The 21,916-nt window shown below is 36.6% G+C and overlaps 2 protein-coding genes across 3 annotated transcripts; one reads left to right on the top strand and one right to left on the bottom strand.

Annotated features, from left to right (window-relative positions):
- The first annotated feature begins 8,545 nt into the window (after positions 1–8,545).
- On the top strand, positions 8,546–12,070 carry LOC131431144 (ATP-dependent RNA helicase WM6). Its single transcript, XM_058596675.1, has 7 exons — positions 8,546–8,678; positions 8,937–9,159; positions 9,344–9,748; positions 9,939–10,057; positions 11,006–11,137; positions 11,202–11,604; positions 11,667–12,070. The coding sequence occupies exons 2-7, from the start codon at positions 8,961–8,963 to the stop codon at positions 11,678–11,680; spliced, it is 1,272 nt and encodes a 423-aa protein (XP_058452658.1). The 5' UTR covers positions 8,546–8,678; positions 8,937–8,960; the 3' UTR covers positions 11,681–12,070.
- A 5,058-nt stretch (positions 12,071–17,128) lies between these two features.
- LOC131431143 (uncharacterized) lies at positions 17,129–21,491 on the bottom strand. 2 transcript variants are annotated; one of them, XM_058596674.1, is made up of 6 exons: positions 21,473–21,491; positions 21,067–21,419; positions 19,102–19,289; positions 18,911–19,031; positions 18,543–18,852; positions 17,129–18,470 (listed from the first exon to the last, which is right to left on the bottom strand). In XM_058596674.1, exons 2-6 carry the CDS (start codon positions 21,126–21,128, stop codon positions 18,198–18,200), a joined length of 954 nt encoding a protein of 317 aa, XP_058452657.1. In that variant the 5' UTR covers positions 21,129–21,419; positions 21,473–21,491; the 3' UTR covers positions 17,129–18,197. The 2 variants fall into 2 exon arrangements, with proteins under 2 accessions (XP_058452657.1, XP_058452656.1); XM_058596673.1 differs by lacking the exon at positions 21,473–21,491 and having other exon boundaries at positions 21,067–21,462.
- Between the last annotated feature and the right edge of the window lie 425 nt (positions 21,492–21,916).

The following is a 21,916-nucleotide window of genomic DNA, read 5'->3' as shown; positions in this document are numbered from 1 at the left end:
CGATATATTTCCCCATTTTCCATTCCGATCCGACATTCGCAGCTTTGACCGAGTTGGCAGTTTTCGTTATTAAAGAGCATCATTTGATTAACAGGATTATTTTGGCATAATATGTTTTATATTTTTTTCAGAGAATATTTGACGACTTCTAAGATGGCGACTAGGAGCATAGAATTTTAGTTGTGAAAGTAATGATTCAGATTGTACTCGTTGAGAAATAATGTTGTTGATAAAATAAATCATTGTAGCTGTGCGGCGTTCTTCGAGACAGTTTAGTCTACGAAGCGCATACAATAGAAATTGTTTTTGGACCGATTCGATGCGTTCTACGTGTACGGAGGTACATGGGTGCCATACTATGCTGCAGTATTTCAAAAAAGTCAGACGTAAGTTGTATATAATAATTTTATTATGTAAGGGTCCTGAAAATTATGACTGAAATGTTCATTGAAGCCTAACATACTATTTGCTTTATTGAAAATTGTATTATAATGCTCCTTGAAAGCAAGTTTTGAGTCTAAAATTACGCCTAAGTCTCTAATAATTTTACATTTTTCTGCAGATTGGTTTCCTAAATATATGTTAATAGAAGGATACATGATTTTTCTACTAAACGTTACTGAACTACATTTCTTAACGTTTAGTTGTAGTAAGCTTTTATTTCACCAAATGTTGAATACGTTAATTACATATTGGAATACTTCAGCATCTACAGCATTTTTTATTTCCATAAAGAGCTTCATGTCGTCTTGCATATACAAGTACTTTTAGATGTTTAAGTAAGAAGAAAATATCGTTTATGTACAAGATAAAAAGAAGAGGGCCTAAATGTGAACCTTGGGGAACATCTGAAGTGACATTGATTGATGTGGAGTATGTGTTTTGATAGCGTACAATTTGTTTACGTTTTGTGAGATATGATTCAAGCCGTTCCAAAAGTTTTGTTCAATGGCATATTTTTAAATTTTGTTTAGTAATACTGGTATGTCAATTCTGTCGAAAGCTTTGCTGAAGTCAGTATAGAGAGTTTGTACATAATTTCCATTGTTCATAGCTTCAATTGCTATTGGATCGATATCGTGCTCTATCGCGTGACAATCGGACCGATGTGGTTCGTCAAAATTCACAGTAAAAAAGCAGAAATGTCGTGTTTTTTTATAATGGCCAATAAACCGCATGTCAGCATTTACTTGGAAGAGGAATGTTAAAGAACTTGGTACTCGCTAAGAATTAGTCACAACAGTAAACGACAAAGAAATGTTTACCCTTTCGATTGGAAATGGTTTGCCTGTAGTTCCACTGCGTTTTTGTGATTACGGTCAATAAGCCAGTTTTCACCATTGAAACAAATTTTAGGTGAGCTATATAAAATAGAGTACTAATTTTAACACCAGACGAAATAGAAAACTGTTCTCTATCGTTTACTAGGGTAACAGAGGTATTTTGGCCACTTCATATATTTTGGCCCACCTAACAAACTTCATGGATTTAATCGATGTTAAGTAACCCATGTTGCATCAATTTGAAGTTAATCACATTAAATTACCTATTGCGGAAGGGTTTTTCGAAGATATTACAACATTTGGTGGATATTTTTATAAAATGGGCCAAAATAAAATCAATCCTAAAGTGGGCCAAAATATCTCTGTTACCCTATTATGACTTACTCTCAGCGAGTACGAGTCGTTCGGAACTCCTCTTCAAAGTGAATCTGTGAATGTTGATAGGTGGCTTATTGGCCGTTTTCACAAAACAAAGAAATAATATACACAGCTAAAAACATCTTGTAATTTCACATTAGAAAGAATGCACATAAACTAGGTTCGAAATGTTGCGTACAATTACATTCATTTCACGTTACACGATAACGATGTACTCTTGTATACGTTTTAATCCAAGATCGACGTATTAGAGACTTGCGTACTAAAAAAAAACACAAAGCTGAGCAAAGTAATTCAGAACGATGTAATCCGAAAGAATTCATAGCATGTTGATACGAAATGAAAATACGGTTATTGTTTAGGTATTTATTTTATATTTATAAATTTAATGTTCTATAATCAGTCGTTGGTATCATTTCAATAGTAATTAAACTACATTTTATTGTACCGTTCTCCTTCTAGTTGTAAGCATAATTTTCAATTTTTCATTATCTATACAAGTATATGTATATATATATATATATATATATATATATATATATATATATAGATATATATATATATATATATATATATATATATATATATATATATATATATATATATATATATATATATATATATATATATATATATATATATATATATATATATATATATATATATATATATATATATATATATATATATACATACATACTTTATTAGATTACTCATTATTTAAATCTTTTAATAAAGCAAAGCTTTGACATTCGAGTTACTTACTGAATCGATTTTGTCTTCTTATATAAATTAGTAGAATGTTGCGTTGAAGAACAGTCGGCGAAGACTTTTTTTTAATAACTAATAATAAATTACATGCAAAATTATTGTCGAAGCGATGTATTTTAATATGATTTTTATAAATTTTGTGATATTGATAAGAATCATTTTTAAGTATTGCCGACAAATTAATAACATAACATACATATATACATACATAGAACAGCTATTACAATTCAATCAATCGCAAAGCTTGTGTGATTTGGAGTAATTCAATTCAAATTATGATTTTAGCTGTTTCGTCCAAATTGATACTTTTTTGCGTGCATCAAAGTCATCATGTTACCAAAATATTCGTTTCCCAGATTTTATGTACACATTATAGGCGACATCCTTTTTTGCACATTGAAAATCGTTCATACGGGTTTGTGAAAATGTTTCTAATCCATTGCACACATTAATTAGTACCAGACATAATGTCGTACTGCATATTCCACTAGTATCACGGGAAAAAGACTTAGTTTGAGACTACCAACGAAAGCTACAAAAATTAATGAAAGTTTATCAACCCGCTTAATAACATTTTCTATTGTAAATTGCTGTATTGAATCGAATCAACAAACCACAAATTTGTACTGTTACTTACCAATTTATATTTGCACAAGAACACGCAGACAAACAAATTCACATAACTGACGCCATGAAATGAAAAACAATGCACACATAAGAGCTCTGCGTCACTTTTGTGTGAATATTACACACTTTTGTGTATATGTACACTGTATCGATAATATATCACAAAACAACTATGTAATATTCTGGTAAAATTTCAACGCGGTTTATGTCGAGGGGGACGACCAAGGGGACGACACTAAAAAACTGCACTTCGCTTCGATTAGGCTTTTTCACGCTGCATACGATTATGCACACTTTTCTTCTCTTTGCTACACATAGTAACGGTTGAATATGGATCGATCGTCTTTTCTTGGATTTTTGCTGGTTAAAAACATAATCATGGAGATATGATGTATCGTAATAGGCCATGAAACCTGAAAGTTGCAAATGTCACATGAAGAAGATGCCAGATGCAGACAGTTCGGAGAGTTGTGAACTATCGTCCTGTAAAATCAGTTTTGTTATATTCTGGTGCATAGCTAACCAACACACCGAGAGCGTATGCTCCGGATTATCAGCCATATCCTGTCGGAATGTTGGCCATTCTCGTTTAATATCTGCGTCATTTTCCACAGTTTCTATATTCAACTCGAACCAAAAATTATTCCGAATTTCATCTACATCGTACACTGTAGGGTTTCTCTTGTAGAGACGTTCCATTGTCTGATTTTTTTAACGTCTGCGAACCTTCAAAATATGCTAGAAGGGAAATCGTGAAGTAAACCGTTATGTAGTTTGCTGTTAATGTGTATTAAAGTAAAAAAAATGAATTGTTATCCTTTCTATAAGATTTTCAATAACATATTAAACACAGCTTTATTCAGTTTTAGCTTCAGTATTAATGAAAAACGTTTCTAAACATAAAAATTGCAAGTCTTAGCATCTAACAAAATATAAAACCAGTTTAATATCACAGACAGAGATATCTTTGGGTAAACCTTCAAAGGGCTACAATAAATTGAAATATATTCCATCTTCATGCTCCCAGCTACTAAGAAAACAAATTTTCAATGTTGTTTAACCCTAATTTCATTTTACCAATCTGCTGACGAATCAATGTTGACACTCAGTGAATGTCAAGACCAGTAACAGAAACTTTTTAAGAGATCATATGTTCTTTGACTTTCTTTTACACGGTTAGAAACGCTTTCAAACGGATCGATCTAGATGTTTGGATAGATGTAGTTTTTTTCGCTTTCCATTGACTTTTTGTATTTTATTTGAAAAAACCAGATCTGTCGTCCCCCTCAGTTTATGTGCATTCTTTTCGTTGGGATATAACACGGAACGAAATATAAAATTTTGCTCTTTCGACGTTTTTATTTGAGTACATCTTTTATGCATAATATTACGCTATGGCTTTAAATATATAAACAAAAATCTGTGATTCCACATCTTCAATTAAATTACGTCGATTTTGTTTGAACGTCGCAGTGTATTACGAGACTGGTAATTACAATTTCATTTGCTGTGTAGAAGATCGAGAGAGATTAAGATAATTCGACCGTCCCACGACAAAAGGGCCTAACTGCAAATGACAGTTTCTCTTTGTTTACTTTTTCTTTCACGATCTACCGAACTGATTTTATATTTGACGCTTTACTCACAGACTAACAGACATGACAGTATGAGTTAATTCTTATAAAAATAATTTTTCGTGATGCACTAGTTCCACCTATATTGTACTGCGCGAACTATTTACTATCTGTACACCCCTTGTGTTATGTAAAAGTTTTTTTTACTAGTTGGTTTCCCCTCGTTTGTCAACACCGATCAGCTGCTTGCAGGGATGCCTGATTTCATCAAAATATTTGAAATTGAATCGTCACAATAAATTATTGTATTACGTTGATAATATATTTAACTTTTTCGCGATGTTGGAAGGTAACCATTTATTTGACTCAACGTTGTTCATCTAGACTATTTTTCATTGTGTTGGTAATTTTCCCCCGAAATTAAGTGGCGGCAGACCAGAAGTAAGTAAATATTGTAACAAAACGGGTTGGATTTTGTATTGCGTTGGAGGATGAGAAGTAGGCACAATTATGTATATAGTTTTGGCAATATGTATTAAATCTGTATCCTGCATGAAATTCGCATGGACGTATACAAATCAAGACATTACAGGTAATTCTGTATGAATGGCAACTCTGCTGGTAAACGAAAAAAACAAACACAGTCTCGATGACAGACAGGATGTCTTTGATAGGGTAACGTGGCTCCATCATGACACATGTGAGTACTGTCCCAAATAAAGGAATATTCGAAATGACCGTTAAAATGATTGAAGAATCTAATTTGAGTGTCCTGTCTGTTAGTCTGTGCTTTACTCTTCGCAAAACTTTTAAGGTAAAACTACAATCTTTCAATTAATAGTGAAATCTTCAGGGAATTTGCAATAATGGTTTCGTAATAATCAAAAGAGAAAGTAAACCAAGAGAGCGACGACACGACCAGGCACTCCGAAGAAAAAACAGCAATAAAATCGTTCGTGTACGATTTACCGCCAGTTACCACAAATAGAGCGACCCCTTGATAATGATAAAAATAATTTTCTCGAGCAACACTGTTTAAGTTGCCATGAACTAGTTACCAAGGAGCCCCAAAATAAATAAACAAACGAATCAATTCAAACTATTTCTGAAACTGTCGACTGATAAAATCCTGTGATTGTTTAAATTTCAGATAACAAAACGATACATGTTATCCTCTAATTATAGTTTGATTTAATTTTTGAGTCCACACATTAAAAGAATCTCTCCAGGATATCTCCTTGCTTCGGCATTGTGCTCAAAAGAAAATTCGTTATCCTACTTATGTGAGCATGATAAGGTTTCTATTTAGGTTAGTCACTGTTCTAGATAAATTCAAGAAATTTTGCGATATATGAGGTGATATCAACTGCCCGTAATAAATTATGACCTGCTCTGTCGAATCTTTGGAGTCATATGGAACTAGAATTGATGCATCAGGCATGGTCAGGCATTGAAACAAAAGAAAACTATTGATGAATACAGCAGAACGCAACATTGAAAAGTCTTCAAAGAGTGAGGTGATATTTGAGACTCATGAAACATAACGTAATGTCGAATTGCGTGATGGTTAACAATGTGATGAAAAATAATGGTGCGGCAATCGATATGACGATGTCATAGTTGCAAACTACGGAATTGAAAACAGAGTAGAATTACATTTAAATGTCGATTAAAAGTCGATTTTCGAAATTTTATTGAATCAACAATGAACAAAAGTATAAACCAGCCGAAACATTTATCATTACTGTAGTCTCAGAGTTTCAATGTGTCAACCAACATTTCCACCAAATGTACTTTGCATTGGATGAAAACTTTGCATACGAAATCTGCAGATTGTCGTCATCTATGAGCATCTTAAGACACTACTTGCTTCGGTATTCCGAATGGAATTCTATCCATCGCAGTTGGAAGACTCAGCCAATGATCCGTCCCTATGTCATCAACGACAGATGACAGACACTTTGTGTTCGGAGATCCAAATTTGTAGTCTTATCGTTTCCCAACGAACATGGACAATTAACTTGTTCCAGCTATTCTTCGATACACATTAACCACTAGCTGCAGTAGACCCGGTACAGGAAAGGCTTATGATCAAACCGACTATCTTTCGAGCAGTACGATTTAGCGTGATTCGAATAGTCTTGTCTCGGTTGATTGCGTAGCAGGTAGTTTACCCTTATTCGAAGATGTCAATGGAATCCTTCCCCAAAGAAATAAATTTGACGAACATTATATAGGGGCAGCAGTGCGCTTATTTCCGTAGTCGATTGGCCGCGCATAGCTCGTTGTATCATTCCCATGTTCTCCTCGTTGGTTTGAGCCTACGATCAAAATGTTGCCCCTGACCGAAAAGAATAAAAGTTATTGGAAGAAAAAGTTGGAGATATAAAAACATTTACTTCTCTTTGGCAATCAGTATAATATCATGTTCACATTAGCGCTTATATCACTTGATATACCGAGATGATATGCATATCACGTGGGAGTGTTCACATATGATCGAAATAATATCGTTTGACAATCAAATTGTCATATTGAATGTTCCCATTAGGAGTAAGATCAATAATATTGCTTTTCTCTCCTACAATTCAATCAATAATTGAAGTCTTGCAATAAATGGTCTCCGAACGCCATATTCGTTGAAAAATTTGAAATTATAATGATTGTTTATTGTCACTTTCAAAGTGACGTTCATAAATGAGTGCGTTCAATGCCATTATCCGTGTTGCTAGTTGCGATTTTTTACAACTCGACATGATATCGTACATGATATCCCGGATATCATGCCAAAATGGTGATACGCGTTGACATCAAATTGTATGGGATATCAAGTGATATCGCACATGATATCATCGGATATCAAGTATATCCGTATATCACTTGATATCAGCGCTAATGTGAACATACTATAAACACAGACTAACAGACAGGACACTCAAATTAAATTCTTCAATCATTTTAACGGTCATTTCGAATATTCCTTTATTTGGGACAGTACTCACATGCGTCATGATGGCGCCACGTTACCCTATCAAAAACATCCTGTCTGTCATCTAGACTGTGTTTATTTTTTTCATTTACCAACAGAGTTGCCATTTATACAGAATCACCAGTAATGTATTAATTTGTATACGTCCATGCGAATTTCATGCAGGATACAGATTTAATACATATTGCCAAAACCATATACATAATTGTGCCTACTTCTCATTCTCCAACGAAATACAAAATCGAACCTGTTTTGTTACAATATTTACTTGCTTCTGGTCTGCCGCCACTTAATTTCGGGTGAAAATTACCAACACAATAAAAAATAGTCTAGATGAGCAACGTTGAGTCAAATAAATGGTTACCTTCCAACATCGCGAAAAAGTTAAATATATTATCAACGTAATCCAATAATTTATTGTGACGATTCCTTTTCAAATATTTCGATGAAATCAGGCATCCCTGCAAGCAGCTGATCGCTGTTGACAAACGAGGGGAAACCAACTAGTAAAAAAAACTTTTACATACCACAAGGGGTGTACAGATAGTAAATAGTTCGCGCAGTACAATATAGGTGGAACTAGTGCATCACGAAAAATTATTTTTATAAGAATTTACTCATACTGTCATGTCTGTTAGTCTGTGCTATAAAGTACGTTACCAAGGTAACTGTTATTCCAAGTCAATAATTTATCAACTTGTGATGCCAGTTTCAATTTTTTTCATGCTATTTCGTTTTGACATTACCAGTTACTGAGGGGTAGTCAAATTTACGATACAGTTTTGGAAGGCGAGTGGCAGGTCGTGTCGTCGAAGAGAGGCTCTCATTTGCAGTTAGGCCCTTTTGTCGTGGGACTATCGAATTCATTTGCTTTGAGGCCCATTTGAAATGTCAACGTAGATTTGCTAAATTTTTAGAACAAATAGCTTTTGTTTCAAGTTGGCAACTCTGATTTTCACTAGCTAATTTGTGTTCCCTGTCCCTGAAATCAGTTGAACTATTCGTGCCAGTTATCTCAAGCAGTGACGACCGTGTTCCAAATTTCTTCTGATACTTGTAAGCTTTTTTAAATTTTTTATTATACTGCTTATATTGTGCCGTTAATTTGTTTATGTTCCTAATGTTCAAATACATTACAATTTAATGTAAACTAGGGGAGAGTAACTAGAAAATGTTCCCGAAATATGAGCTCATGCCGCATTCAAAATGGCTGACGCTACGTAGATTTTCTCAATGGCGTTGCTTATGTGTTACACATGGATTGCAGCATGAAAAAAAATTAAGATTCCAAAAATTTGTTCTCTATTTTTACAGAATCTACCTGACCGATAAAGCAGTATGGCAGATAATGACGATCTTTTAGATTATGAGGATGAAGATCAGACCGAACAGGTTACCACTGAGCCGACAGAACAACCCAAAAAGGATGTAAAAGGAACATACGTCTCGATTCACAGTTCAGGTTTTCGTGACTTTTTGCTAAAGCCAGAAATTCTACGTGCCATTGTTGACTGTGGTTTTGAACATCCTTCTGAAGGTAAGTGTTGAAGCGTGATCACAAACTTAATAACTCCTCAATGATGAAAACAACCTCATTTGTAGATAGGGACATCTGATTATGCGGATGAATAATTTAAAAAGTAGCTGATAGCAACGAATGTTAGATGAACTTTTAGAAAAAGTATTCCCATTCTAATTGCTTTTCCCTTGTCATCTTTCAGTACAACACGAATGTATTCCCCAGGCGGTTCTTGGCATGGACATTCTGTGCCAAGCCAAATCAGGTATGGGAAAGACAGCAGTGTTCGTATTAGCTACCCTCCAACAGTTGGAACCCACGGAGAGTGTCCCGTACGTGTTGGTTATGTGCCACACGCGCGAGTTGGCATTCCAAATCAGCAAGGAATACGAACGTTTCTCCAAGTATATGCCCAGTATTAAAGTGGCCGTGTTTTTCGGTGGTCTCCCAATTCAAAAGGATGAAGAAGTACTGAAATCGACTAATCCGCACATCATCGTTGGAACACCTGGTCGTGTTTTGGCACTTATTCGCAACAAGAAATTGAATCTGAAGCATCTGAAACATTTTATCCTTGATGAGTGCGATAAGATGTTGGAGCAACTAGGTAAGAATTTTATTGCAGTCTTGGATTTTCATAGTCTTAATGTGATGAAAAAACAAACTATTTTGTAGATAGGGACATCTGAGTATCTCTAGTGAATGAATGTTTGTTGTTTCTGATCTTTTAGATGCATAAGTACTAGATGATTTTGTAAGAACGTTTTACTAGGTTAGATTTTTTCGTTTGCTTTCAGACATGCGTCGTGACGTGCAGGAGATTTTCCGCAATACACCGCACGGTAAACAAGTGATGATGTTTTCCGCCACTCTCAGCAAAGATATTCGGCCGGTGTGCAAGAAATTCATGCAAGATGTAATTACAACCAATTCTACTACTACTACTAGTACTACTACCACTGTCTCCTGTAACGCTGAGAGTATCTCTAGCGTCCACTTCGAAAGCTATTGTGTTGGTGGGGAAAGTTTACCGTACCGCTGGGATCCTTGGTTTCGTGGAGAGAGCTGGTTGTCAAACCAAAACTTCTACACTTAAATCGTTAATACCGGCCGATTATGGGTGACCGGAAATGTTACTTGAGATAATGTCCACTACCTCATGATAGTTGTACTAAAAAAAATCGGCGCCAGTAGAAAAGGGCAATCATGGGAAGGTTTGTATGTCCCACCCTGCGAAGTAGTTGCGAGTGATGGAGTGACCAGTAGATATTATAAATTTTGAAACCCTATAATACAACACATACCTGTTAATACTGGGATTTTAGGAATCATTAACTTTCATTAAACCCAATAATTTTGCACAAATAATAATAACTATGCTAAAAAATCTACTGGTCTAACGAATCGTTGGCAAAATCCAGCTTCGGCGAAGGAAGACATGCAGAACCAATAGATGGATTGACACACAGTATGCTGTAAAGAAAATTCGATGAAACCTACGCAAGTTGGCATCCTGGACAGTTTAGTCAAACTGGGCAGCCTTTTGAGAGCCAAATCCGTATGTAGTTAGTTTGTAATTACTTAATCCCTATAGACTTTCTCGTTTCAGATAAATATAAACTCACAATTTATCATTCAACCTCGGGGCCCGGGGTCGTGAAACTTTCCCACGTAACCAACAGACTTTTGTGGCACGTTAGATTTTAGCAGATGGTGTTTAACGGGCTGCAGATTGCTTAGCGTAGACTTCCTTTAAATAACAGCGTATCCCGTTTCATCATTACGTCACCAACTGCGATTTGTTTTGCCTAACGTTCATTTTGTTTCCCTCTGTGATATCCCCATTTCATGTCAAATCATCCAGCCTATGGAAGTGTACGTCGATGATGAAACCAAGCTGACGCTGCACGGACTCCAGCAGCACTACGTCAAATTGAAGGAAAATGAGAAAAACAAAAAGCTATTCGAATTATTAGATGTACTTGAGTTCAATCAGGTAGGTTAAGGGCGTGAATGAAAGACGAGTTTATATTCATGGTCAACGATCGATTTGGTTGTAGGTTGTCATTTTCGTAAAATCTGTTCAACGGTGCATGGCGTTGGCCCAGCTACTGACGGAGCAGAATTTCCCTGCCATCGGAATACATCGCGGTATGGTACAAGAAGAACGCCTTTCTCGTTACCAGCAGTTTAAAGATTTCCAGAAGCGCATTCTGGTGGCGACTAATCTGTTTGGACGCGGAATGGATATCGAGCGTGTTAACATCGTATTCAACTATGACATGCCCGAGGATTCCGATACATATCTGCATCGGGTAGCCCGCGCTGGGCGATTCGGTACAAAAGGTTTGGCTATTACGTTCGTTTCTGATGAAACCGATGCAAAGATTTTGAACGAGGTACAGGATCGGTTCGATGTAAACATCACCGAGCTTCCGGACGAAATTGATCTCTCATCGTATAGTAAGTATTTGGGGGTTGTGCAGCAATGATCAATCGATTAACTTTTTTTTTCATCATTACAGTTGAAGGACGATAAAATGTCATCTGAATATAGAAGATAAGTTTAGTTTATTGATTGAGTAAATGTAAAACAAACAGTTCCAAGGGCTAATTTTTCATTACGATCCCACGAAGAAGGAGATGCCCTTCTTACGTTAGACATAGCTGCACAACTATTGACGTTAGTGCCAACCACAAGTTTTAAAGGACTCAGATCAGTTAGATAGACTGGCCTACTACTGTGTGTAGTAGATGACGGGCAGCAGTAACGCTACTCAGAACAAACAACAACGGCATTACTAACACTTGGTTAGCTTTAACATTTCCACAACTTGTAACGCATATGATTGTATCGATTTATCAGTACTCAGTAGAGTGGTTTTACGCAGACTAATTTCAATAAAAACGATATGATAAAAATACAAAACACTACTCTGTATGCATTCATTGAGATGACAAGGACACTGATCAATTTGTAATTAAACACTCAAATTGTACATTCCAATCTCGTTGAAAAAATCTTTCATTCACTAAGCTGAGATGCATTTCCTTATGTAATAATACTAGATCAAAATGTGTTGCATTGTAACAATGCACACTAATATTTAATTCTAATTTTCGGTAACTTTTGACGAAAACTTACGGTAACATCATTAGAAATAACCGATGATCCGGTCATGAAAAAAAAATACAAAAATTTTGCAAACTTCTACTGGACAATAATATTACAATTCATACAGTAAATCAGAATAGTAGCCGAGTGCGGTAAATATCACTGTCCGTATGGTCAAGTTGTCTTCCAATTACCGAACTGCTGTATATACTGTGAAAACTAGCTGTCAAACAGTTATTAAAATTTTCAGTAAGTGTATTTTTATTCACAAAACGAAAAAAAATCTCCGAGAGATTCGTCAAATGGAATAAATGTGCTGGTGCACATGTTTTCAAAACAGAACTCCTCAAAGCTATTTTTTAACTTATAGGTAGAAAGTAACTTCATATCACTATGTCCAGTTGCTGCCAACACATAACATCAACCGTGATATTAAGTCGCAAATTTTTCTCAATTATCATCAGCTGCTATTGATAAACATGTTTTTCTTTTTTAGTAGATTTCTAGGTCAATAAAACCGTAGCCATTGATTCTAATTTGTTTCACTCGTTTCTGTGAAAAATATCCCAATCCGTAAAAGGTTATCGTAAGCTGAAAATTTTTTTTTAATCTAAAGATCCAATTAAATTCAGAATTTCATTAAAAAAGCAAAGACAAATTAATTACCGAACCATTCGTTAGATGATTCCATTCGGTTTACAGAACTGTTCGGTAATTCAACAAAATTTTTATTACCGAACGGTCAGTAATCAATTGAATTATCAAACGTTCAGCTGTTGAAAATTCGGTAAAAAATTTCTGAATGCTGCGAAATTTTCTAATTTCTAATTAATCTAATTTTTGCTGATTATCGAGTTGTTTCCTAAATTTAATACTATTCCAACTCAGATCGAATATCTCAAGTGCATTGCATCCTCCCCGTTCATACCGTTTACATGCAGGAAAGAATGAACGCAAAAGGCAGTGGCGTTCCGACGAAATTTGGTGCCCGGGCAAAATAGAATTTGCCATCCCCATCGTTGGTTTAATGAGAAAAAAATAAAACTGATATCCGGAAAGATGACTTGGACGAGCAAAAAAAAGGTCCCTAGGATTGTTTTGTCGCCTTCCTAAAAACGTTGCGCCTTGGACGAGTGACCCTTTCGCAAAAATATGTAAGTTAACGTTTTAAAGATGGTTTCTTCAACTACATCATCATCAACGTACCGTGCCAGCATGGAAGGAGACCTAAAGACGAGATAGAAGCCTTATACATGCGTAACTGAAACAAACATACGACGGTAAGAGACGAAGAAAATTGTCATCAGTGGCATGACGACCGAGTAGTAGTAGATAAGTAATGTACAAAACGACAATCAGACCGAACAGCCTTCATGTTGCATTGATTAAAAGCAGCTAATGATGTGTGAACTTTGAAGAATGATTGAATTAACATAAAGCTACTTGGAGATCGCCCGGGTAGCTGGCTCAATGCACAGCGCCCTGGCCTTACAAGTCAGTTGTAGTATGTTCGAGCCTGCAAAGATTCTTAGGATCAGTAAGATCGTAGTACTAGCCATTCAATTATTCTGTACGCTATGAATCGGCTGCGAAGTCCATAAAAGGAATGTAATAACAAGGCTTCGCTTTGCTTACTTGGAGATCATCTGACCAACAAACAAATCGATCGCGTTTCATTAAACGAAAAATTATTCACAACGTCCGGTAGGTGCTACCACTGTTCGATTTCGAGACTCGGACTAACACTGTCATCGGAAGGGAACCGGAGGGAAGTGGACCGAACGAAAGAAATTACTGCCTCGATGACAAATGCGAGCATGCTAAGAAGTTATGCAACATACCATAACCTATAACAACGGACGAGAACAAACGAGGGACGATACAAGACATGCGCGAAGCAGACTAAAATCGCCAACAGGAAGTCGAAAATAACAAGTTCTATGAGAAAGCCATATCACAAACGAATTTCCAGACATGACAGTCACGATCTTTTTTTGGCGCACATCTATGGTCCTCCGTGAAACTGGCACCAATGGTGATAAATTGGTTTCACTGCTGAGCTCCCAACATACATTCATAATGCTAATGTCAAACCGTGAGAACCCTTTCGATTCGGTAGCTCATTTGTATATATTGAGATTTTAAGGCACACTTTGGTTGAAATGATAACAATGCAATTAATCTCGCGCTCCACCAAGCGGTGAGTGGGGTCATTTCAGAAGGTACCGGGAACGAACCACATTTTTCAAAAATATTTATAAGCACATATATGTTGTTATTATTTATCTTTGGCCATATTATGTTCGAATATAGGTCATCGAAGAAGAATACTAGACAAGAGTTATATTTATATTGGGTTTGAAGAAATTAACTTTTGACACCAGTGTGGTTTGATTGTATGGTATGAACGTAGCTTAAAATATTGTTGACAACAACGCCACCAAAGCAAAATGCGTCGGTTTCAGGAACCAGCCTCCATAGCAGGGGGGTGGATAGGACGTGCCCATGACGACAGATTGTCGGCCACATATCTCCAAGAAATTGGTAATGAAATAGGCGGACTAAAGAAAAAGTATTATCAAGGGATTCTTCAAAACACTTCTCTTTGAATAAGAACAAACAAACTTTCATAACTTTTGCAAATTTGAGCCAAGCTTGAGATTCTTCAGTTTTTTGGACTGTCGCTCTAAATGACGGTTTGAAATTTCAAAAACACTTCACCGACGACTTCACCCTGTTGTTCTAGAACCGGAAGTCGGTTCCGAACAAAAGTCAAAAGCAGTCTATGAGATCGTAAAACCTTTCATTTGCGTCTAAGTTTGTGAAAATTGACAGTATCTGAGAAAATGAAGAGTTCCATTTTTGAGATTTTGACTACTGTTTTCGGTGCCTCCTTAACCGGTAATCCGTATAGCTAAAAATGGTTCTTTTGCCAGCTACTAACATAATATATAAATTAAAATAGTTATAAGCCGAATATAAAAAATCGTGTTTTTGCTTCGTCGCTCTAAATGACGGGTTGCAATTTCATACAAACTGCACTCTGTATTTCCGGACCAACTTATGGAAAAACAATACTTTTTATTTGGATTTAAGTTTTTGAAAATCGGTTTAACCGTTTCTAAGAAATTGGAGTGAAGTGCACGATCAGTTTTCATCAACTAATTTGGTCATCAACTAACCAGATCTGCCAAATTGAAGAATTATGCGACTAGTTAAACGCATAGGAGTACGCTCTCCAAATTGCAATATTTATACTTAGCCTGAGAACCGAAAGTCGTATTTGAATGAAATTCAAAAGGGGTCCATAGCAAGGATGGCTTTTATCGTATCAAAGAACTCTCACTAGCAACTCTTCACACGATTGAATCCGTCCCATCAAAGAGAGACGGATATCATCCCAGCAACAAAAAACCGGCATGGTTCATTTAACATAGAATGTCCATTTTAGTGCGAGAGCGAATTTCTCTCGATGACCTGTCTGAGAATCAAAGGTTACCTCGCTTCTGTGGGGATTCTCTCTCAAGCAACAAACGGTCGCTTATTCTCGTTTCGCGATCCGATTCTGTATGGGCAGTGGATAATTGCGATAGAATCATTTTACTATTGCCGTTTATTCTAACTATGTGCATAAAACCTTTGTATAAGTTGTGTTTATGAAAATGTATGTGAATGCTCCACACAAGGGTTTTGAAATATTACAACCTAGTATGAGAATCATCAAGTCGAATCATCGATTCGATTTTCTGCGATAATTGTCAACTTGCGATTCTCTCTTGGTAAATTCCACACAGCACCAATCATTATCAGACTGTATTTCTTTAAGGGCCGTGAAATACTCAGAGTATGAAGTGGAGTGAAGAAATGTAGAAAAATTCTCTCGCGGTTCATGCATTGAGAGACTCGAGTTCTTGTAGCATCTTCTATCAGATTGAAAATGTTGTATACAATATAGATAAAAATCGAGCAGTTTCTGTCAAATTTTCGGCAATCACCAACACTGGTCCATAGTATTATGAGACCTTTCATTTTAACTTAAGCTTTTGAAGATTGATCCATCGGTCTCTGAAAAAATCGAGAGCACTGTTTTTGCACATTTTACCCGGTTACTCCGGAAAAAAACGTCGGATGCGGATTAAATTCAATAGCAAGCTGTGGGATTTTAAGGTCTCTCGTTTGAATCAAAATTCAAGAGAATCGGAACTGCGGTCTTTGAGTAAATTGGTTGTACATATTTTTTGCACATTTTAACTTGCAGAATATGGGATTGTGAAAACCGGTTCAGCTATATCCGAGAGAATCTAGCGCATATTTTTGTTACACGAACGAGCTGAGTCGGTATAAAACACGCGCATTTTCGGGTCTCGGTTCAAAAGTCGTTTTTTATAGTGATTGCATAATCTTTCTATAGGAAAAAGCTGCAGCTGTCAACGGCCCGCAAGTTATACGATAAACTACGGAAAGCAGCATAAGTAATCATGGCTGATGAAACCTTGATTTTTATCGGAAAAAATCGTTAATCAGACAATGATTTAGCAAGCACATTGTGAGTGTAGAATTCATGTGTTACAACAGATACGATGACAGCGAATGTTTACTGTCAAAAAAGGCTTGTAGCGGTGCCTACTCTTTATGATCCGAAAATATCATAATGAAGAACTATTTTAGGTGGATTTGGCTTCAGTGCATTTCGCGAAGGACACGGTAGTCCAGTACAAAGCCAACGGAGCCGAATTCGTACCCGAGGAGATAAATCTTCCAGATTTAGAACAGAACAGAGCTCTCGACAGTTTGGAATACAGAATGGGGATGAATCATGAACGAATTGACAAATTTTTGGATTTCGGACAAAAATAACGCACAATGAGACTGTACGAGGAGCAAAGGGTTTGTATATCTTTCTAGTAGATATTATGTATTTATGTGAAATTGTTTTCTCTTGACAGTAGGGAAAGCTACTACAGTAGATAGTATATATATTTTGTATAGTTTATGTCATTGACTCAAACGTGGGTATCAATTAATTGCATCGTATTCAACTGTCTTGTTTCCCTCCTCGTCCTGTTTAAAAACATTCTATCGAGTCAATAAAAAAATTCTTACGCAGTAAAAAATATATATAAATTCAATCTATTATACGTTTCCACAAAAATTCTCGGTAAAACTCACGCGATCGCACATGTTCTGCCTTCGTTCATAAACTTTCCCAACCTGGCAATAGTTCCAGGCTCAACCACAGTCAGCTCAAATTGTTAGCACTAATCGCAAACTTATTCGGTAAGACGCAAAGATAATTGTTTAACATAAAAGTATATCACAAACACAAACGTCTTCTGTTTGAAGATGTACCGTGCACAGGTAGACAACAGTTGAACTCCTTACAGAGGACCAGTTTTCATAACGAGCCACCCGTTAGAACGGGCCTTCGCCAGATATCTGTAATACTGCGTCGTTCAATCGTCGTCCGCCTTTGCTGTGCAGCGGTGCCTTCAGTAAAATTGCTGCTGAATAAGGTAAGTAAGACTTGAACACTACAAAAACTAATCTTTACTAACACTAAAAGTAAATTACAAATTAGTAAATGTGAAACGACAGGACATTCGGTGCTACAATAGACAGCGTTTGATGTCGTGGGATGCAGGGTAATGAATTGTTGTTCTGTTCTGTCTGTAACGTCATCAAAATCATTGATGGGACAAGTTTGGTTGATATAGTTAATGTTTTTGCATTCAGAAATGTCATTGCACTCATTAGCAGAGTGGGGTTTGGTTACAACTACTACTGCACACATATTTGGCTCGCTAAACGACAATAATAACCGATGGGTGACGACTACCTTCGTCCCATGGTATGGGAAGTGAATATTATAAGTATTACAAAATTTCAACCGATGATCCACTAGCACTGTAGTTAGCTCATTACGGTTTACTTGCGCTTGGAGTCACCAGAGGTTCCTCGGTAAGATGTAACCGTTCTTGGAGAAGAGATGCTTGCGGCAGCCCTGATCCGCATCCAACAGCACATGTGCCGCAGTATCATTGCTGTCGAAATCTGGTACTCCAGCACTTTCCATGAACGGTTTGCTTGTCCCGGTAGACCCTCCTTCGTCGCCGTATGTTGTTATGGTTTCCTTCTGCCCATCCTTGGTCGAACGAGTTATTGTAGTTTTGGTGTGGCCTTCCGAATCACGAACCGTTTTGCGGGTTTCGTAGGTCTAATGTCGAAACATAGAAACAATAATAAACATCAATTTAACATAGGGAACGAAAGGGTCGGTGTTTCTTACCCCATCGGGCTTCCGAATTGTTTGTGAGATAATACTCTGCCCGAACATGCGAGGGCCTTGGAATGTACCCTCGAAAATACCGTCATGGAACCGTTGAGATGGCATTCTGCGTGGCGCTCGAGGACGCATGACCGGCAACGGATCCGATTCCTTGTAGCCATGTATCCAATCCATTATCTTTTGTTCGTCAGTGAGCTTCAGCTTTTGCTCGGATTTTGACGTTGTTTCCGATCCACGCTTTTTCGGCAATAGCTCCTTCAAATCCGGAGAGATGCGTTGCAACAAGGTGTGCAATTGATCAGGATAGATTCTAAAAATAAATATTGTTTATAGACAAAAATTGCGATTACAATTATAACGTTACTTACTCTCCATCCAGATCGGTGTCGATCAGGTTTTCCTTTTTTAGATCTTTCTTAATTTCATCCTCGAAACCGGGTTTCAAAAAATCTTGCTTCAGGTTATGGTCGAAAGATTTTACAGCATCGGCTAAACGGAATAGAAAAAAAACGGTAATGCTCGAAATACAAAACCTGATTGAGACAATTCAGACACTCACAATCAAATTCTTCCAAGCTCTTCATCATTTCTTGGATCTGATGATCGAAGTGCTTCTGAATCTCCAACGGATTGGTAAAAATTTGAACACCCATAATCTTTTGGTTGTCGAAGAGATCATCGTCACTGTCATACTCCTCGACCCAGATGGGCTTGCGGAATTCATCCTTCACGATTGGTTTCTTTTTCCTAACGAGAACAGAATACATATTAGAAACTTGTACACTGAGGTCTTTTTTTATGCGGCCTTTTTTTTATGCGGTTTTTTTTACGCGGCTTTTTTTATGCGAATTTTCAGAGTTATGCGAAGTTTCAGAGTTATGCGTTTTTTTTTATGCGAATTTTCAGAGTTATGCGGTTTGCCCTTCTGCGGTCTTTTTTTATGCGAAGTTTCAGAGTTATGCGGTTTTTTTATGCGAATTTTCAGAGTTATGCGGTTTTTTTTATGCGAATTTTCAGAGTTATGCGGTTTTTTTTTATGCGGTACGTAAATTCGCATAAAAAAAGACTTCAGTGTATTATAAATAGGAGACGTTCAATGTTTTAGCATCTCGAATGATCAAAGAAATGACGAAACTATACACGTAGACAGTTTTCCTTAACTCTTTTAATGAATCTGAAAGTTTTCTGTTCGAAAATGAGTAATCAAAATCCCAAAAGTTGAGATACTGACAATGAATTCGTGCAAGTATCAAATGAAAAATTAAATAAAGATTGTTTCTATGTATCGTTTATTTTACCCCTACTTCAACCTAATTGTGATTGTTCACCAGGAAAAAGATTCGTTACCAAGAAGTTTAACTTTTATCAAATACTTTAAAAATTCCTCGTGTTCAATAGAAGCATCTTTCAGATGTCATGTATGAAAATTTCATGCCGAATATCGTTCGTTAGTGTGTTTGTTATCGCACTTTCAGTGACGCTGTTTTTGGAAAAGTATAAAAAATCGTGGAAAATAGTTTTTCCAATTTTGTACTTTGAGTTGTGAATGTAATCATGTTGCCTTAAAAAAGAATAAAAAAAAAGCTTAATTCACCGTGTCACAAGTCGAACGTTAGAGGATGGTTTGTGTTGCTACCGCATCTACCATATTTGTCTGATTTAGTTCCCAGCAACTATTTTCTGAACTAATATTTAATAAATAAGCGTTCTGGAAAGAGCGCCAAACTAAAGCTATCATCTTTTAATCTGCACTAAAGAAATTAACGAAAATAAGCAGGAATATTTTCCAATAATCGAAAAAGAAAGTAAACAAAGAGAATCTCTTATTGTTACATTCGTCGTTCTGAACATTTTATACAGAATTATTATGCCATCAAGTCGTATTGGAACTGATTCAGTCTTAACAAGTACAATATTTAGGTCTAATCTAATCTACAACGGCCAGTTCGCTCTCGTGTCTCGTTTGATGCAGTCATAAGCCGATCCCGACCGGAACGATAGAAACAAAGAATGAAAATACTGTAGTAAACAATAATACGATCTCAACGTCGAATCGTCAACGAACGAAAGGCACTGGCGTTTCCGAGATCAAGGTCAATTATTACTGACTTCAAACGCTACTGTATTCGACATTCGGTAAAAGAAATTGTAGTAATGCTTAGCGTGCAAATCCTCGACAATCTTGCTAGTGGAATGGAATTTGACGCCTGCTTAGTCGTTCGAATTAAACTACTCAGCTATAACAGCAGATCAATCTGTAACGCTGTACACTGACGAGTCGAAGACGAAACGCAAAAAAAAACTGAGAATAGTATTTGCTTCATTAAGGAAAAATCAATAATTTCAATATAAACCGGTATCGTCGCAGCCAAAAGCGTCTAGAAATGCAAACCTAAATCATATAGCAACAGCACAAATCTATCCACCGTACACAGGGGAATTGTGTAATAAAAACAAAAATGTCTGAAAATCTTCCTCTACATCACTATATTTCAATGTGTATGAACAAAACAAAAAAGCTTACCTTTTGTCGTCATCGTCCCCTGTGTGACCATCCAGGCCCATCATCTTCTTCAACAGATCCATCTTTACGACGCAAATTTTGACCGGATTAATAGAACTGGTTGCAAGAAAAAAATAATCAGCAGGTTTCCTCTGCTACTGAGCTGCAACAACAATGCCCTAGTGTTGAGAGCTAAGCAAGCGTTGATTGCCTTGGTTCCAATGGTCGTTTAGCACGAAATGTTAGAGGTTTGTGGTAAGTTGTTAACGTTATCGCATTCACTGAACAATATGGCACAATTCTAGTACAAATTTGTCACATTTACGAATGATTTTACTGCATAAAATTTGAAAAATCTCACAACGCGTATAGATCTGAAAAACGAGAATCAGTTATCAGCTGAAGAGTGAAGAAAAATCTAGCAAACCAAAAGTTGTCAAAACTCGGACGTTCTTGCGCACCGTGAGAGTAAGTTTTTGGCGAAAGTCACGTAGGCGCATTCGCTCTCTCGTAAGCAGGGACGCCAGATCTGATAATATTGTTGAGTTAATTGATTTGTGTAGTCTCGATCGCTACCAATGACAAATAAGTGTAATTCAGCTGTTTTTCAAAGAACGGCGAATCTAACATTGACAGCCAATAGAGAAAATCATCGATGAATGTTTCGACTTTGGTTTCAAATCGTGTTTAGAAATTATCAAGGGGCAAATCACTCTAAACTTTGTCTGAACACAAGTAAGATTTAACGGGAGTATAAAAGTTTAATAGGGATCGCATGTGATTAGAATGGGATTAGCTTGGGATTAGACAAGTTTAGCCGAGATCTGGCAAGGTATTATTTTGACATAAGAAGCTTTCATCGTAATGTTTG

Source organism: Malaya genurostris, chromosome 2 (assembly GCF_030247185.1).
Source record: "Malaya genurostris strain Urasoe2022 chromosome 2, Malgen_1.1, whole genome shotgun sequence".
NCBI classification, from domain to species: Eukaryota; Metazoa; Arthropoda; class Insecta; order Diptera; family Culicidae; genus Malaya; species Malaya genurostris.
The sequence above is the reverse complement of the archived record's forward strand: the minus strand, read 5'-3'. Positions and strand labels throughout refer to the sequence as shown.

Coding starts and splice junctions, on each gene's coding strand:
- LOC131431144 (XM_058596675.1), top strand. CDS start 8,961: ATGGCAGATAATGACGATCTTTTAGATTATGAGGATGAAGATCAGACC. Junction 9,160..9,343: donor TTTTGAACATCCTTCTGAAG/GTAAGTGTTGAA, acceptor GTCATCTTTCAG/TACAACACGAATGTATTCCC. Junction 11,138..11,201: donor ATGTACTTGAGTTCAATCAG/GTAGGTTAAGGG, acceptor ATTTGGTTGTAG/GTTGTCATTTTCGTAAAATC.
- LOC131431143 (XM_058596674.1), bottom strand. CDS start 21,128: ATGGATCTGTTGAAGAAGATGATGGGCCTGGATGGTCACACAGGGGAC. Junction 18,853..18,910: donor GACACCGATCTGGATGGAGA/GTAAGTAACGTT, acceptor ATTTATTTTTAG/AATCTATCCTGATCAATTGC. Junction 18,471..18,542: donor CAATTCGGAAGCCCGATGGG/GTAAGAAACACC, acceptor TTTCGACATTAG/ACCTACGAAACCCGCAAAAC.